Here is a 19,392-nt window from a genome sequence, read left to right on the forward strand (position 1 = left end):
GCCCTGTCATGTAGTGTCTTATAGATACTGACTGATTATAGAGGGTCCTCACTGACTAATCTTTTTTTTTTCAGTTTCTTTTTTTTATTGTGAAAATACTGTACAGAGGAGTTACAATTACATGGACAAGATAATGAGTGCATTTCTTATCAAGCATTGTTGCCTCCTCCTTTGTTTCCCCTTTCCATCCCTTCCCATCCTCCCCTCCCTCACCCCCCCTCACTGACTAATCTTGACTGCTTATTCAACAGCAATGTCAGGGGACAATGGCAAAACCCATTCAGAAGCTCCCATAAGCAGGATTGGTATAGGCTCTAGGAATATTTAGCAGGTGCTCCCGTAGATGATTATAAAGTGTTTGTAGCAGATCCAACAGATTGCTCAGTTTTTTTGCCAGTCCTGGGGCTGGAGCTCAGGGGGCCTGGGCACTGTCCCTGAGCTTCTTTTGCTTGTCTTAGCTGATAGCCAAACAGCTGATCAATGAGAGTGCCTCTCGATCACTTCCAACCTGCAGGCAAGTGTTCAGATCGCCCAGCGTTAGACTCTGGCCCCATGAAATTCGCAGGATGGTTTGGCATAAAAATCTGTAAGCATCTAAGGGGCAGGCCCCCTTCTTAGAGTTAAGAGGCAGATCCTTGCAGAATCCAAAGGGCTCTGGTATTTCTACCAGTTGTTCAACAAGAACCTGGCTCACCCTATTTTCATGGGCTTTCAGTGCCATGACTCTGCAGGTATCCCAGAACCTTCTTTAATCCTAACTGTATTACGTAGCTACATTATTTCTTGCTTAAATGTTGTTCCTTCTGGTCTTCATAAAACAAAACTGATGGGTTAGGAAGGTGGCTCAGTGGTAGAGTACTTGCCTACCATGCACGAGGCCCTGGGTTCGATTCCTTAGTACCACATACACAGAAAAAGCAGGAAGTGGAGCTGTGGCTCAAGTGGTAGAGCACTAGCCTTGAGCAAAAGAAGCTCAGAGATAGCGCCCAGGTCCTGAAACACTTTATAATCATCTCCAGGAGTACCTGCTAAATATTCCTAGAGTCCATAGAAATCCTGCTATGGGAGCTTCTGAATGGGTGTAAATTAAATCCCTGAACTATCTCCAGGATACCATAACTACAAGCTCAGTTGATCCATGTAACTTGGAAACTTTTGGTTGTTTGATTTATTATGAATGCTATTTATATAAGCTTTTTTTGTCTAGTAGTTGAAAATCCTTCACATTCTTTCTAACTAGGAAAATCCAAATTGTGTCTTACAATGACAACAACTTATTGTAAGAATGGTTTAAGTTTTGTTTTTTGTGGTTTTCCTTTTTTGGTTGTGGGGCTTGAACTCTGTGCCTGGGCACTGTCCCTGACCTCTTCAGCTCAAGGAGAGTGCTCTACTGCTTGAGCCACAGCGCCCCTTCTGGTTTTCTAGTGGTTTATTGGAGATAAGAGTCTCGTGGACTTTCCTGCCCAGGCTGGCTTTGAACAATGGTCCTCAGATCTCAGCCTCCTGAGTAGCTAGGATTACAGGCATGAGCCACCGGCACCCGACAGTTTAGTTTTTTTTTTTTAAGGAAAATATTTAAATTCTGTTAAACCTGATGATATAATGATTTTTTTTTAATGCCGCTACACTTGGGCTAAGTGTGCTGGAGCACACCTATCATCCCAGCTAGTCAGGAGATAGAAAGAGGAGGGTTAGCCATTTCAAGTTCAGTCTGAACAAAAGGGCTCCAGAACCTGTCTCAAAGACAGTCCAGGAATGGGGCAAGTGTCTGCATCCACAGTCACCTGAGCGGCACAGGTAGACGACCGTTGTCCAAGGCTGGCATGGGGCAAATGCACACGACCCTATCTACAAAGAAGTAAACGGACTAGAAACGGGCAGAGCACCTACTTAGCAAGCCCTGAGTACAAATTCTAGTTCTGTTAGGCTTGGGGGTAGGTGGATCCCCTGCAGGGAAGCTGGGCACCTGTCATCCTAGCTACTCAGGAGGCTGAGATCTGAGGATCATGGTTCGAAGCCAGCCCAGGCAGGAAAATCTCTATAAGACTCCAATCAGTCACTCAAAAACCAGAAGTGGCACTGTGGCTCAAGTGGTAGAGCATTAGCCTTGAGCAAAAGAGCTCAGGGACAGTGCCCAGACCCTGAGTTCAAGCCCCACAACCAACAGAAAAAAAGAAAAAGAAAAAAAAGAACACAGGTTGTATTTTGATTGGATTCTGACACTATTATAAGCTCCAGAGTTTCGTATATCTTCATATTGTTCTCAATAAATTACATTATTATCGTTTTAATATTTAACACCTGGCAAGCAAAACACTATTTTGTAAATGAGCCTTTACTTAGCTGGCATTATTTCAAGTTGTCTTCATCAATAAACACTGAGCTAGAAGCACTATACATTTGTGTGAGAGCCATGGTAAACCACCAGAAAAACATCTATATTCCTGACTGGAAAATCCCTCCTGGATGGGAAGTAACTAAACCAATCTTAGGACTAACATGTAAATAGGTGATGTACAAGGTAGCAGGAACTATACAATAGTCCTTTCTCCTGCAGGTCAAACTGACATCTGCGAAGGACAAAAGTCTCAATAAACAAAACAGACATATGGGCTGGGAAGGTGGCTTAGCAGTAGAGAGCTTGCCTAGCACGCATGAAGGCCTGGGTTCGATTCCTCAGTATTACATACGCAGAAAAAGTCGGAAGTGGCGCTGTGGCTCAAGTGGTAGAGCACCAGCCTTGAGCAAAAGACGCTTAGGGACTGTGCTCAGACCCTGAGTTCAAGCCCCAAGACTGACAAAAACAAAAGCAAACAAAACAGACGTTTTAAAAGTAAGCTATTGCGAAGTGCCAATGGCTTGCGTCTAGAATCCTAGGTACTCAAGAAGCCTAGATCTGCAGATAGTGGTGTGAAGCCAGCCTGGACAGAGGAGTCCATGTGACTCTTATTTCCAATTAACCAGCCCCCCCACCCCCCGCCAAAAAAAGCTACAGCCAAGTGCCAGTGGCTAGTGCCTAAAATCCTACTTACTTAGGAGGCTGAGATCTAAGGATCTCAGTTCAAAGCCAACCCAGGCAGGAAAGTCCATGAGACTCTTATCTCCAATAAACTACAAAAAAAAGCCAGAAGCAGATCTGTGGCTCAAGTGGTAGAGCTCTAGCCTTGAGCAAAATAGTTCAGGGACAGTGCCCAGACCCTGAGCTCAAACCCCAGGACCAGCCCCCCCCCCCCACTAAAAAGCCAGAGGTATAGAAGTGGCTCAAGTTGTACAGTGCCAGCCCTGATTAAAAAAAAAAAAAGTTCAAGAAAGAGCACAAGGCCCTGAGTTCAAGCCCCAGTTCCAGCACAAAGGTAATTAATTAAAAAGGTAGCTAGTAAAAGAACAGAAAAAGAACAAACCTATTCACACTCGCTAAATGCACTAGGATTGTTATCTTGTGTTTTCCTCCTCCCACCCTGATCATTAGTAAACACAGAATGCAGGTTAGACTGTCACTGATGACTACCCACTTATTTGTTCTGTAACTCTGCAAAGTAAGTGGTATTAGTCCTGACATGTGTATACATATATATACATACATACATACATACATATATACATATATACATATACATACATATATATATATGTATATATATATATATATATATATATATAAAATGGAACCAGAATCTGAACAAAGTCTTTCTAACTCAGTGGCTTGTGCACTTTCTATCACAGCAAATGTGTTCTGAGATGCTTTCTCCAGCTAGCCAATAAGTTCGCTTCCATTTGATATGCAGGTTCACTATTTCCTGGGGTTTAAAATTTTTTTAATTCCCTAGAGATGAAATTCTCCACCCACGAGGACACACTCATAGATGAATCTGGGGTGTGATAAGGCCAAGATTTATGAGGATTTATAAAAACACAAATTGGAAGAGGGAAAATACTACAATGACAGAGGTCAAATACATCTTGGGCACTTGTACCAGAACATACATATGTTCTACATAGAGATGATTGATAAATATTTCCCATAGTATCGCTCAACAAATACCAACTTAAATGATACTAATGGAAATATGTAGCAATCCTAGTCACACTGAAAAAAAAATCTCCAAAGCATGCTGAACACTAGCAAAAGAACCCAAACATGACACGGGGAGAGCGAGCAAGCCAGAAAAGGTAATCGAGCAACAGACCAGCGACTATAAAAAGCAGATCATTTTTAATATGCCACTTTAAACAATGCCTTCTGCTGAAATCATGGCGGGATTTTGAAATTTTCCAGCTGGATTAAATACTTGTCTTCCTTTTTCCTTATTTTTTTATTTTTGGTTGTAGGTTCTAATCTTTCACCTTGAATTCCTCTTTGGGAAAAAAAGTCTACATTATTTTGTCTATTTCTGTTCTTCAGTTATATATCTAGGTAGAGAAGAGTCTTTGTTTTAACCCTCAGGTTAACTATATGGAATTAATTGTATTTGTTGTAATTACGGAGTTGACAAGGACTTTAGAACTCTCTGTTGTTGCAGTCAAAGATAAAAGATCCAGAGACTGCTCACTGTCTCACAGGGAAAGAGAGGAAGGAGAAGGGCATGTGACTCAATATTGAACATGAGATGGTGGTGAAAATCCCCACCATCTCCCAAGTGAGACATCTAAGGAGGATCTTAGGGATGGCCACTCCATCAGACAGCTAACATCGCTACTCCCACTGATTTTACTCCTTGCTCTTACACTAATGGGATACTGGCAGGCCTGTGGCTGGGGTTGTAAGAGTGGGAGGAGAATAGAGGAGAGGCTGGGAGACAGAGGTCAGGAGAAGGAGAATGCTTCTGTCACTGAGGTGATTCCTATACTGGAATCACTTCGATGACACTTAAGGAATGTAACTGTCCTGGCTCTGCTAGTTAATCCAGTTTCACGTGTGTCCCTTGCCTGTAGTCATTTATTCGATAGGCATATTAAGACAAATAACACAGCATGAACAATGCAAAAAAAATTAAATCTCAACCCAGATCGAAAAGAATAAATGCCAGAACAAATAGATTTATAGAGTATAGAAAAGTACTAAATACAGTACCTACATTAGGAGGGGTCAAATCTGTATTTCATGAAGCAAAACAGGAAAGTATTATATATTATGAGACAGATAACAACAGTCCACACACATCAAGACAAGTATAATTTTTTTCATAGATACTAAAAATCGTTAAAAAAAAAAAAAAGAGAGAGAGAGAGAATCATCCTGGAGTCAAACTAACTTTCAAACAGAGGAAAAAAGGTGTATGTAATTACATTTTTTCCCAATAGATAATTCATTTATCCCTATTGGTAGAGTTACATTCATAGGATGATTTATTTGTAAGGATATGTAGATGGATGACTTTTCATCAAGTTCTAGGGAGAAATACCAGATAAGGAAGGTTTAACCCAGCATTCTCTTTGCAGCAAAACAACCATCCACTTCCTATATATATAAGTTGATTTTTTTTCTAGTGGCTCTCCATGCCTATACACAGTTAATTCATATACCACCACCATCTCCTACCTGGAAGAGCAAAGTATTGCCAAACCCCAAGAAAAGAGATACGAGGAAGCAATTAAGGGGAGAAGGGACATACCTTCCAGTAAGTTTATATCGATGTCGTTATTGTCAGGCTTGTGTAGGCAGGGGTAGGTGTTAAAAAGATTCGCTACAAAAGCTAAGTTAAGTTTAGGGTTGCCTGAAACCACATCGGCCGGAGAAACGAACTGCCTGCAGCCGAGTTTGTCGGCTTCCTGAAGCATGAGGCCAGCTCGCTTCAGGTCATTCTTCTCCTAAATGAAGAAATCCAACACAAAACGGTCAGGATTGGTGTCATATCCACAGGTGCACAGTTAGAAAAGCAATTCGCTTTCTGCACGTGTACCCAATGGTAAAAAGAATGTGGGAGCTTCACAAATCAACTTCTACCAAATGTATTTTGGTTTTTGTCAGTTGTGGGGCTTGAACTCTGGGCCTGGGTGCTGTTCCTGAGCCTCTCTGTGCTCAAGGCTTGTCCTTTACCACTTGAGCCACAGTGCCACTTCTGATGTTTTGAGTGGTTAACTGGAGATAAGAGTCTCATGAGGACTTTTCTGCTTGGGCTGGTTTTGAACCACAATCCTCAGATCTCAGCCTCCTGAGTAGTTAGGATTCCAGGCGTGAGCCACTGGTGCTCAGCTTTGTTGTTGTCTTTTTTTTTTTAATAAGTTATGTTTTCCTGCTAGGATCTCTGATTCTTAGCTCATTCTAATTCGTGAACTTTTCCACAAAACACTCAGAGATGGTATGAGTGAACACTCACTGGCCAATAACAGGGTCTCAATAAACAATGAGAAGGAAAATTATACATAAAACAAGAAACACAAGTCTGTAATTAAATAATGAAAACATATCAGTGTAGATAGATATCAGCAGATCACCATATATGGGCCTTGTTTAGATCTGCTATATCTACATCTATACAAGATTGAGCTCAAGGTCTGATGCTTAAGCCATAGCACCAACCCTCTTTATTTAGATATTAATTCAAATGACTAATGAAAGTGTGACATTTAGAAGACAATGGTAACTGCTAATGATGACTAGATGATATTATAGACTTCACAATTTTGTAGAGATAAGCATCTTCTAGAAATACTGAAATGGGCTGGGATGTAGCTCAGTGGCAAAGCGCTTGCCTAGCAAGTGCAATGTCCTGGGTTCGATCCCCAGTACCAAAAAAGAAAAGACAAAAAAAAAAAAAAAAGAAATACTGAAATGTTTATCCATCAAACATATGTGTCATTACATATTAAGTGATTCCATGCCTATAAATGAAATATTCCTGGTCAATTAAATGATACTATGTATACAACTGACTTCAAGGTAACATAGGAGAGGTACGAAGTAGGTGGGGAGTAAATTAAATAAATTCACTGGCCCTGAGTAGACAACTGTTTCACTGGGAACAGGCACAGGGCAGTTTGATATACCAAGTCTATGCACTTTTGAATATACTTAATATTTTTCAAGCACTGGTGGCTCATGCCTGTAATCTTAGCTTCTCAGGAAATTGAGATATGAGGATTGAAACTCAAAGCCAGCCCAGGCTTATCTCTTATCTCCAATCAACCAGCAAAAAGGTGGAAGTAAAGGTGTGGGTCAAGTGGTAGAACCTCATATTGCTTGAGTGAAAAAGCCAAATGAGAGTCAGGCCCTGAGCTCAAGCCCCAGGTACTGGCACATAAAATAATTTCCAAGTTAGGTATCTGATTTTTTTGACTTGATGTCATTTGCGAACTTTGTGTAGTTTTGCGATGCTACATTTCTGACATATTTCATTCTAGTAGTGTGAAATGTCACTTATTAGTAACGCTTCATGTTATCTTTAAGATTAACACATTTCCACACTGGAAATGTATTGGCTGGTGTTGATAAGTCGAGAATGGGCTCCTGGGAAAATGCATGAGCCAGGTCAGGATCTCGGTCAGTCCTTCCTGCACCTGAACACGAGGACTTGCCATCTTCTATTCTGTACATTTCCAAACATCAGCTATAGAACTGATTACCCATTGCTTAGCAACCTAATAACAGCTTGTTGCTCCCCTTTCTTGGTACGCACTGACAAATCACAAAAGCACTCTGGTTGCAGACAGCATTTTGCTTGGGAACTGTGGATGTAGGGTTGACTCCACACATACTGATGAAGCTTAGACTTTTGCCCTTCCCTTTCTCCAGACATGGCTGCCATATTAGCTGGACATTTGGAGCCTAGGACTTGAAAGCCAGGGTGCAAAGCACTGGGCTGAAATGTGAAGAAAGGGCTGAGGGCAGCCGGCACCGGTGGCTCATGCCTGTCATCCTAGCTACTCAGGAGGCTGAGATCTGAGGATCGCGGTTCAAAGCCAGCCCAGGCAGGAAAGTCTGTGAGACTCTTATCTTCAATAAATCACTAGAAAACTGGAAGTGGCGCTGTGGCTCAAGTGGTAGAGCACACGCCTTGAGCTGAAAAGTGCAAGAACAGCACCCAGGCACAGAGTTCAAGCGAAAGAAAGAAAGAAAGAGAGAGAAAAAGATAGAGAGAGAGAGAGAGAGAAAGAAAGAAAGAAAGAAAGAAAGAAAGAAAGAAAGAAAGAAAGAAAGAAAGAAAGAAAGAAAGAAAAAGAAAGAAAGAAAGAAAGAAAGAAAGAAAGAAAGAAAGAAAGGGCCAAGGGCTCCAGAGAGGCCAGCTGCCTGGATAGAAATCCCATTATTATTTTTAGGTGCCAGTCCTGGGGTTGGATCTCAAGACTAGGGTGCTGTCCCTGAGCCTTCTTTTTTCTTTTTCTTTTTATCCCTCAAAGCTAGTGATCTACCACTTGAGTCACACTCTGACTTGCAGCTTTATGGTAGTTACTTGGAAATAAGAGTTTCACCAACTGCCAGGACTGGCTTCAAACCATGATCCTCAGATCTCAGCTTCCTAAGTAGCTAGGATTACAAGGGTTAGGCCACTGGTGGCAGGCAAGAGTGGACAGCAGGGGTTGGCAGGGGAAGTGGGGGTCCTGGTTGAATGGGTATAGAGGTTTTTACTCGGGGGGATGAAATAGCTCCAGAAGAGGAGTCACTAGAGATCGCTCCACAGCTATGTTGAACACATGGAACATTCTTGAACTCACAACTGATCAAAACAGCGAGTTTCAGCCTACGTATACTTTTACCTCCACATACAAAAACTAAAAACTGCGCTCACATTGAGCCCTGAAAGGTCGATGTCAACGGCAGGGCCTTCTCGGTCACCTTTAGGGGCAATCTGATTGAGCAGATGAAAGTAGGCTTTTGAATCCTTTAAGAAAAAAAAAAAGGAAATAGCATTATTAAATTGAATGGTCAGAATCACCCTATATTTGGGGGGGGGAGGATGCTCACACTGGGGAGATGGCTCCCATCTCAACATGAATAACACAGAATGACTCACAGGTTCCTGGAATCGCCCTGCTGTGTTCCCACAGCTCAGGGTTTCCTGAAGTTCAGGGTTCCAACCTCAGCTACCACAGGGTTCCCTGGGCCCGGAAACCCCTCCCCCAACCCGTTCCATTTGTCTACAACCTAAATGTTAGTTAAGGTTTAGGACAAGTTGGGTATGGTAGCTCAGGCCTGTCACCCTAGCTACTCAGGAGGCTGAGCTCTTAGGATTGCAATTCAAGGCCAATCTGGGCAGGAAAAAAAATCTGAGACTCTTTATTTGTAATGAACCAGCAAAAAGCCAGAAGTAGAGCTGTGGCTCAAGTGGTTAGAGTAACAGCCTTGAGCAAAAAAAAAAACAAAAAGAAAAACTAAGGGACCTCATCTATGATGAGTTCAAACTCTAGTAGTTCAAGCTCTATATTTAGGTCAATATGTTCTCCTGGAAGACTTTTTTGGTTTTTTGAATGAACCCCATTCTTCCCTCTATACTGCACTGTATACCATCTCTATAAAGAAACTATGGGCAGAGCTGTGACCAGGAGGGGTGGGCACACAGACTACAATCTATATGCCATGACTGGAATTGATCACGAGCGGTCAGACTGACTGGGCTACACCCTGAGTTCAGGGCACAGATTGGTTGAACCTTGATGTCCTGGCTGAAGTTGCTGATGGTGCGCCAGCCTGCGTTGCTGAGGTGGTAGTTGACCCAGCGCAGCAGCAGCTCCTCAGGGGACAGCTTCATCAGCTCCTCCAGCTCCTCACCCTCGCTGAGCAGTGCGATCAGAGCTGTCAGGAGAAAGGGCATGTGAATCCTGCCTTCCCTTGGGGAGAGAGGGGTGGGGGGGGGTGGAGATGCCTCCAGCTCCAGGCCCTCACCTTCATTCCTGGAGAGTTCAATATCGGCGAAGAGACCGACTTTAATGATCTGCCAGAGAAGGCCCAGGACCAAGTGAGGTTTTCCTTCTTTGAGATCCTGGGCACCGATGTTGACCACAGTGCAGCCGATGGCAGAGGCGGAATTCAGTGCCAGGTTCAAATTTTCCTGAATGGCCAAAAGAGAAAATCACAAAGGGAAGAAATTCTGGCTCTCATGGCTTATCATTGATAAGTTAGCTGTAAGAAACCATGGGTTACAGAAGTCTAAGTCCTGGGACTTGAACTCAGGGCCTGCACGCTGTCCCTGAGATTTTCTTTTTTTTGCTAAAAGCTCATGCTTGACCACTTGAGCCACAGATCCACTTGCAGATCTTTTGGTGGTTCTTTGGAGATAAGAGTCTCACAGACTCCTTGAACCACGATCCTCAGATCTTAGCCTCCTGAGCTGCGACCTGAGCCACCAGGGCCCCATATCTCAGAAATTTCAGATTTCTTAAAATACAGAAGTTAATGTTTGTGCATGTTAATTACTATTAATACTAAAAAAAAATCACATGGTTTTTAACTGTCATCTGCAGTATGCTAATGACTTCCACATGTGAGACCGCCCTCTGTCCCTGGAGAGCTCCCCTGTGCTCTCTGTGCGGGGTACACTTAGTAACGTCCACCCAATTGCTCCTCAAACCCACCAAGTCCAAAACAAACCCATTTTCCACCTGATGTTCCTCCCATCTCTGCCAAAATCATTTCTTCCTGATCTTATTGACTAGCTTGGGTGAGAGGACCAACTGTTCACACCCCTGCCTTGGTTCCTGAGGAAGTTTGCGCAGAATCAAAAAGCTGTCCTGTAATCCCCAAATCCTCTCCACAACCAGTAGCACTAACCTGACTTCCCTGAGACCACGCCAACACCAGCTCTCCATTCTCCTCCTGGACGTTCTGTGCGGGTGAACCCCTACCTGGGACACAGCCAGTCCCCCCCCCCCATGGAAGAAGATACTCACAGAAACAGTGAAGGGGGTCAGCTTTCTCTTGTTGATGGCCCTTTCGTCAATAGTATCCGGTTCAGACAAGTTGATCATTTTGCTAATGAGAAAAAAAATGGCAATAACTAGGTTGGGAGAGTTGCAGAAATGTTTTAGCAAAAAAAAAAAAAAAAAAAAAGCTAAAATTTGAGAAGTGGTAAGAATCCACTTGTTTCTTAGGATATATATATATATATATTTAAGCTAGAAACTTTATTGTTTAAATCTAATAAATATTCTGGATCTTGAAACAAATCTACTCCTTGACATAGCTCATGCAGTTTCTTTGTGGCAGTTTTTGTCTTTATTTCACGTAATAATCGCTAGTATTGTTAGAAGTAAACAAACTCCCAGGAGGCCAAATGCCAAGCAAAAGAAGAGGTGACATTGTCCAAAAAGAATTGTATTCATTACTTTACTTATGAAATGGCAACTCCTCTGTATAATACCTTAAGAACAATAAAACTATATATATACATATATATATATACATAGATACATATATATTTTTTAAATGTGGTACCTATACACAATGGAATTTTACTCGTCCATTAGAAAGAACAATATTATGTCATCTGAAGGGAAATGGATGGGCCTAGAACAAATCATGTTAAGGAAGCTAGAGCTATAATTGTACAGGACTCTAGGCATTCACACTCAGTGAGACCAAAAGAGGAGGCTCTCAGGGGAGGAGCAGAAAGGTGCAATGCCTCTGTGCCTCTAATCACATAAAATAATACTTATAGAAATAAACTCAAGGGAGGCTGGGAAGGTGGCTCAGTGGTAGAGCACTTGCCTCGCATGCATGAGGCCCTGGGTTCGATTCCTCAGCACCACATAAGCAGAAAAAGCTGGAAGTGGTGCTGTGGCTCAAGTGTTAGAACGCTAGCCTTGAACTGAAGAGCTGAGGGACAGAGCCCGGGCCCAGAGTTCAGGCCCCATGACCGACAAAAAAATAGAAATGGAGAGGAAGAGGGTGAACAAATGTAGCAGTGGTACTCAGTATAAACTACATGGAAAATGAACTATACAACTTGTGAGAAGGGAAGGGAGAGAAAAACTGGGAAAGAGCGAGGGATGGGGTGAAATTGTCCAAAAAGAAATGTACTCATTACCTGACTTATGTAATTGTAACTCCTCTGTATATCACCTTTATAATAACAATTGAAAAAAGAAAAAGTTAATAAAAGAAAAGCCAGGTGCTGGTGGCTCATGCCTATAATCCTAGCTACCCAGGAGGTTGAGATCTAAGGATTACAGTTCAAAGTCAGCCCAAGCAGGAAAATCCATGAGCATATTATCTCCAATAAACTACCAAAAAAGCAGAAGTGGGGCTGTGCCTCAAGTGGTAGAGTGCTAGTCTTGAGCAAAAGAAGGGCAGGGACAGTGCCCTGACACTGAGTTCAAACCCCAGGACGTCTTTAAAAAGAAGTTTCCTGTCCAAAAAGCCTTTCAGCAGTGAAGTTCAATTAATAAATTGTATGCTTTTTCATGTGTAAAATGTCAAAAGGAGAAGAAGGAAGAAGAGAAGGAGAAGAAGGAGAAGGAGGAGGAGGATGAGGATGAGGAGACAAATTTTGTGCAAACCGTATGGTATTATTGTTGCAGAAAGATAAAGAGTGGGAGACTTCATCTAAGATTTCAACAATTCAGACAATTTAAAGGAATTGGCCTGAGTTTGGTCTCTATATTTTAGAGTATAAGGAAAATGCACATTTGATTCAGAATAGGAAATTCTCTGAAGGTGAAAAGATAAGAACTGTAAATGAAGGTCACAGTATCTCTAATACACAGTGTTCTAACCATTGATAGTCTTTATTTGTAGGTTAAGGACTTCTTTCCTTTTTTTAAATGCAGATACAAAGAGTCCTAATGAAGATGTAAATCATTAGTGGTGCTGTGATTGTTTGTGATGGCTAATTTCTTCTTTGGAGGTCCACTATTTTTTTAATAAAATAAAGACACCTGCTTTGTATAAAGAATATGCTGGGACTACATGGAAAGTTTACAGTATAGCCAGGCATTAGCTTAACCCTGAAATTCTAGCTACTCAAGAGGCTGAGAGCTGAGGATGGAAGTTGAAGACAGGCAGGGCACAAAACTCTGTGAGACTCTTATCTCCAGTTAACCAGTAAAAAGCTGCAAGTGGAGGTGTGGCTGGAGTGCTAGAGTACTAGCCTTGGGCAAAACAAACTCATCAAGAGCATGGTACTCCCAGTAGTAGTGCTCACACAAAAGTTTACAGCATGGGGCTGGGAAGGTGGCTCAGTGGTAGAGCACTTGCCTCGCATGCATGAGGCTCTGGGTTCGATTCCTCAGCACCACATACACAGAAGAAGCCAGAAGTGGTGCTGTGGCTCAAGTTGGTAGAGCGCTAGCCTTGTGCTGAAGAGCTCAGGGACAGTGCCTAGGCCCTGAGTTCAAGCTCTAGGACCAGCAAAAAAAAAAAAAAAAAAGCATCAGGCAAACAAAGGATTGGAGGAGGAAGATCATTCTAGAAAGCATAGTCGTGGTCTATGCAATAGACATCTCTCAAGCTGCTAATTGCAAAGGACAACGGCTCTGCCTAGTTGTAGCTTCATGGAGCGCTCATGGATGGGACAGAAAACAGGGAGCCCCCATTGTGAGATGTTCAGCTCACCAAAGGAGGATGCCATCTGCCAGTGACTTGAAAAGGCTATTGTCACCCGGGTCCATGGGGATGAGGTGCCGACAGTCAGGGTCATTCTCCAGGGCTTTGTTTATCCAGTTCACAAAAGCTACTTTTTCCTCCTCTGAAACGAAGAAAACCTTGATAGGAAAAAATCTATTTCCCAGAATTTAATCACCCTATAAAACTATATCTGTCAATTTCTGCTCAAAAAAAAAGTGGCTGTTAATTACATGCAACTAAAACTCCAAAGGACGCAACAAAGAAAGGGGAATTCATTCTACTTTTTCATCCAGTCTAAGAGGAGAGAGGAAGGAAGGACTAGTTTTTGCACAGGCAAAAAACATCAGGTCTGATTCCAACATCTTTCAAAGGATCTATTGCTTCAGAAATCAAATAAATCAGCAGCACACCATCAAAGGTCAAATCTTTACACACAAACACTCAGATGTAAAACTATGTATACTCATGTAAGAAGTACACCTAAATAAGGAGGAAAAAAAAAACCCTAAGATCTATGAAAATAAATGCCTGCAATCCAGCTACTTGGGAAGAAAAGGGGGATGGCAGTTCAAGGCTAGCCTAGGCAAAAAGTTACTAAGACTCTCTCCCTCCTCAACCAAGAACCTGGACATCGTGGTATATACGTGTAATCCCAGCTACAGGAAAGGTCCAAGGCTAGGCAACAAGCCCAATCCCCTATCTGAAAAAGGACTGAAGGCAGCTGGGCACTGGTGGCTCAGGCCTATAATCCTAGCTACTCAGGAGGCTGAGGTCTGAGGATCAGCCCAGGCAGGAAAATCCATGAGCCTCTTATCTCCAATTAACCAGAGTTGCATTGTGCCTCCCAGTGGTAGAGCTCTAGCCTTGAGCAGAAGAGGGCAGGGACAGTGTACAGGCCCAGAGTTCAAGCCCCGTGAACAACAACAATTTTTAAGAAAAGGGCTGAAGGGGTGGCTCAAGTGGTAGAGCACCTCTCCAGTACATGCTTGATTAGAACATCAGTATGTAATATGGCACTATGGAATGGATGGTAAGAGGCCAGTTTGGAGCAGGGGTTACCTGAGTATGAATGCTGGGTACCCTCGCTGGAAATGGAGGAAGTGCCTCCGATCGCTGTGATTCCTTCCCGCTTGTTAATTATCTTTCGGAAAGTTTTGCTGATATCCCTGCTTTTCAATTCTTGCATTAGCTAAAATGGGATAGAAATGCAATGGGTGATTAAATAATTGTAAAAAAGAAAGAAAGAAAGAAAGAAAGAAAGAAAGAAAGAAAGAAAGAAAGAAAGAAAGAAAGAAAGAAAGATAGATCTGGCCACAGGAAGGTTATCTATTTAGACTTACTCATCTGAAACAACACCAAAGGAAACATGAATCCAATATATTTGCACTTAACACAAAATGGACAAATGGTTGTACCCCAATCTCTGGGACAAGCTACAACTACACTTTAAATGAACACGTCAAAGTTGTTCTTGCCGGGAGCTGGTGGCTCACACCTGTAATCCCAGCTACTCAGGAGGCTGAGATCTGAGGATCGCAGTTCAAAGCCAGCCCGGGCAGGAAAGACCGTGAGACTCCTATCTCCAATAAACCACCAGAAAACTGGAAGTGGCGCTGTAGCTCAAGTGGTAGAGCACTCGCCTTGAGCTGAAGAGCTGAGGAACAATGCCCAAGCCCAGAGTTCAATCCCCATGACCAACCAAAAAAAAAAAATTTGTTCTTCTTCTTGATGTGCCAGGATGTTCTCTTTCCTGTATGGAGAAAAGCTAAGAAATAACTAACTACATGACAAAAATTTTAAGAAATACCTTAGTGAGGGCATTTCTCTGTTTGAGCATCCCAAATGTAGGCATATTAAAATAAACCAATCAGCTCTTGTAACACATGGAGGTATATTAAAATAAACCAATCAGCTCTTGTAACACAGGGCAGCATATTAAAATAAACCAATTAGCTCCTAGAAATAGCTTGGGCTGCTGGGAGTTCCATTTTCTAGTCACTAGTACTAGACTCTCCAGGGATTGGCAAGAATAGACTACATCCTTTCTCCCTGCAGTGGACAGCCATTTGGGTGGTTTTCAGTACAAATCTAATCTTACCGCTTCACTCTTTCTTCCTACTTCATTGGTTTCCTATTGCTCTAACAATAAAAAGTTAAACCCACTGGGCATTAATGGGCTCTGAACTGTAGCCCTAGCCATTCAGGAGGCTGAGATCTGGGGATCATGTGGTTGGAAGCCAGCCTGGGCAGGAAAGTCTATGAGATTCTTATCTCCAATGAACCACCAAAAAAGCCAGAAGTAGGGGTGTGGCTCAAGTGGTAGAGCGCAAGCCTTGAGCAAAAGAGCTCATGGACAGTGCGTAGGTCCTGAGTTCAAGTCCCAGGACTGGTACCAAAAAAAAAAGAAGAAAGAAAGAAAGGAAGAAAGAAAGAAAAAGAAAGGACAGACGACAAACCCTACATGGCCTTGCTCGTGTCTACAGCTACATGGTCTTCCTTAGAACTGGGCTGTAACCACACTGCCCCTTTCTTCTTCGTGTGAGAGGACTCACCATTTCTAAAGCCACAATGACATACTGCCACTTCTAATGTCTTCCATATTGATTCCCCTCCCCCCAGCCCCCTTTTTCCATCTAAACTTTCTTTAGATCTCAGTCTTCCCTGAGTCCTTGGGTCCTCCAGTTTCAGCTTCAACTCCATCTGCTACAAATGCTCCTATGAGCTACACAGCTGTGTCACGGCAGTGGTCTGTCCCTTTTGCACAACTCTGTCCTCCTCACCCACGGGACCTCCGTGGAAGCAGGACCCGGTCTCTCCATGCTTGCTACCTGATTCACTGCCTAGGTGTGAGTTAATGAAAAGAGAATGCAAAACCTGATAACATCGACATCATTAACTATGTATCCACTGACGGTAATGGTCAATACGCGCTGAGCTCAAATATCATGAATGACCGACAACTCCCCAAAGTTGACTTGCACTGGGCACTAGTGGCTCACGCCTGTCATCCTAGCCACTCAGGAGGCTGAGATCTGAGGATTGTGATCCAAAGTCAGCTGGGCAGGAGAGTCTGTGAGACTATCTCTAATGGACCTGCCAAAAAGCTAGAAGTGGAGGTGTGGCTGAAGTGGTAGAGCACTAGCCTTGAGCCAAAGAAGCTCAGGGACAAGCCTTGGGTTCTAGCCAATGGTAACCCCTCTGTACAATACCTGAATGATAAAAATAAAAATTATTATATTTTTAAAACATAAATAAAAATTTAAAAAAGCAGACTTCCATGCTGTGATTCTGTCCTCAGCTTTATGAGTCACGTGCAGACAGCTTCTATGAGCATTCTCCTCATGTTAAAGCGGGCTCCTTCGGGTTCCCTGGAGCCAAATCTGATCACGAGCCAGCCAGGACCAACAGTGGACCGGCCATTACTCACCGACACGAACTCTTCAAAGCTGATTTTGCCATCTTTGTTGTTGTCAGCAACCGCTAGAATTTTCTCCACGATCTCACGCACTTTGTAGCCAGGGAGAGGCAGGCTGGCTTCCTTAAACAGGTCCTGAAGTTCGTAGTCACTGACATAGCCGCTGTTGTCAATGTCTGCAAAGGCAGATACGGATGGGCCCTGTGTCACCTGTGCTGCTGGAGATCAGCCCTCAGCCAGCCTCAAGGATGGGGACACCCTTGGGTGCTTGTTTCCCCAGGGGACAGGGAGTATCTTCCTACACCTGAACTATGCAGAGCATGTGCCACACTTGATTAAAACATTCGTTTTTTAACTGCAGCTTCTCTTCACAGATTGAGGGCCGCTATATGGATTTTAACTGCATAGAATGGACAAGGCTCGGGCAAGAAACTCAGTTTGGGGAAATGACTAAGCTTGAAAGCAATAAACCTCATAGTCATCATTCTAGCTAGTAGCTAGATAGAGAAAGTACCTCAGGATTGTGATACTAGGACAGCCTGAGCAAAAATGGTCACAAAGTTCCATTTTCACAGAAAAGCCCGGGCGAGGGGGCAGGCACCTGCCTCCAGCTGTGAAAGGAAGCCCGGACAGGAGGATGGCTGCAGTGCAGACAAGCGTGGGGGGAGAGGGTAAAGAACGTCCTCCAAACAGCCAGAGCGAAAGGCTGAAGGTGTGGCTTGAGTGGTAGGTAGAGCACTTACTTAATAGGTGCAAGACCAAGTTCAAACCTCAGTACCAAAAAAGAAAGAGGGAAAGGAAGGGAGGGAGGGAGGGGAGGGGAAGGAAAGTGGAAGGAAGGAGGGAAGGAAGAAGGAAGGAAGGAAGGAGGGAGGGAAGGAAGGAAGGAAGGGAGGGAGGGAGGGAAAGAGGGAGGGTGGAAGAAATGGGGGAGAGAAATGTCACACCGTGGTCAAGGGGCACATGCACTCAGACTCTAGTAAAATGGATTGATATTTGTAAATTCCTGCAATGGATTTATAAACTAGATCTATGAAACAGATCCACGGGCCACATACTCCTTGCAGAAAGGATCTACGTGTCCTGTAAAATCCACGTAAAGCACTTTTGCCCCGCACTGCTCCTGGCAACAGCTTGTTTCGCTTTCAATAATTCATCACGTCTTCATTACGTATTTATGATACCATTCTGCCTGCTGTCATTTTGAGATTAGGTGTGCCGGCAATCTCACGGCTATATTTGGACTCTTGGCAACAAGTTTCTGGGTGTTTCCATGTGATCACCGAAATGCCCTTCCCTAGGGTTTTTCCTAGAGACTGCCTATCACTTCTTCACCCAGAATGAAGGCACCGCAGATCCTGGCTGCCCGGCGGGCACCAGAAACCGCCCCTGTGGCGTGCTGCGCCTGCAGGCTGGGGGGGTATCGCCAAGGCTGACTTAGCTCATCTGGTAACCACTGGCTTGTGTCTTAGGCTGCTTTTTCCTCTCAACAAAAGAGCTGTCATCACGGTAATTGGATTACTGATGAGGAAAGGAACTTATCTTTTGGACTCTTGAGATGGAAGTTTAGGATACTGTTTAGAATTATTAACTATTTTAATATTCCATTAAATATATTAAATATTAATTTAATCGGTCTAGCAAACATGAAGCCCTAGGTTCAAATACCAATACCACCAAAAAAAAAAAAAAAAGGATTACAGTTGGTGTGTGAAACAAAGAAAAGAGACGACTAATCCATACATTTTGGGAAGGTCCATGTAGCACTCTGCTCAGACATGTCTGTTTCCATACCTAAATGGAACAGAACATTTTAATAACTGCCCACTTTTTTTTGGTTGGAAAATTAGCACTGCATATAATACTCTATAAAATGAATTTTTAGTGATTTTTGTGTACATCCTGTATTTGTGCAATGTACTCGTGATTGTTCACAGGGAGACCTGGGAAAACTCAGAGATTTGTACAAGTCTCTCTGCTTCACAGGAAGATCTGTAAATCATGTGATTTTTTTTTCCCTTTCCTTTTTGAAGAACTTTACTTTTTAATATAAATCTTCCTTTGTAATCGTCTCTAGAAATGCATCTGACCCTGCATTTCAAGTTCATTCCTTTTGGTCATTATTCACTAGGTTCATGGGGAAAAAAAATATAAGAGCAAGAAAACTGTGATCATTAAATGTGTGGGCCCAGCAGTCTGACTCTCAGTTTTGTCACTGTTTCTTCTTGGCAGTCCTGGGGTTTGAACTCAGGGCTAAGCTCACGCTTGCTAAAGTGGTATATGCTAGAACTGCGCTGCCCATCCAGCTCTTATTTTTCAGGCTAGGGTCTCTCTTCCCACCCAGGGGCATGCCTGATCCCAGATCCGCCCTCTTTGAGACTACCTGTAACACTGGGATCACAGTCATGCACTGCTGTGCCCATTTCCTTTTTTTTGGGGGGGGGGGGTCTGGTTGTGGGGCCTGAACTCTGGGCCTGGG

The 19,392-nt window shown here is 43.2% G+C and overlaps 1 protein-coding gene across 1 annotated transcript in view; it reads right to left on the bottom strand.

Annotated features, from left to right (window-relative positions):
* Pls1 (plastin 1) overlaps positions 1–19,392 on the bottom strand; it is a 34,292-nt gene that overhangs the window by 12,641 nt on the left and 2,259 nt on the right. Inside the window, exons 3-10 of the mRNA XM_013029935.1 lie at positions 16,926–17,089; positions 14,558–14,687; positions 13,487–13,619; positions 10,825–10,906; positions 9,821–9,986; positions 9,588–9,730; positions 8,727–8,819; positions 5,613–5,808 (exon numbers count right to left, since the gene is read on the bottom strand). Of these exons, the coding sequence (XP_012885389.1) occupies positions 5,613–5,808; positions 8,727–8,819; positions 9,588–9,730; positions 9,821–9,986; positions 10,825–10,906; positions 13,487–13,619; positions 14,558–14,687; positions 16,926–17,089 (1,107 nt within the window). The remainder of the gene's footprint in view (positions 1–5,612; positions 5,809–8,726; positions 8,820–9,587; positions 9,731–9,820; positions 9,987–10,824; positions 10,907–13,486; positions 13,620–14,557; positions 14,688–16,925; positions 17,090–19,392) is intronic.

The sequence above is a fragment of the Dipodomys ordii genome, unplaced genomic scaffold, assembly GCF_000151885.1.
Source record: "Dipodomys ordii isolate 6190 unplaced genomic scaffold, Dord_2.0 Scaffold124, whole genome shotgun sequence".
Taxonomy (NCBI): domain Eukaryota; kingdom Metazoa; phylum Chordata; class Mammalia; order Rodentia; family Heteromyidae; genus Dipodomys; species Dipodomys ordii.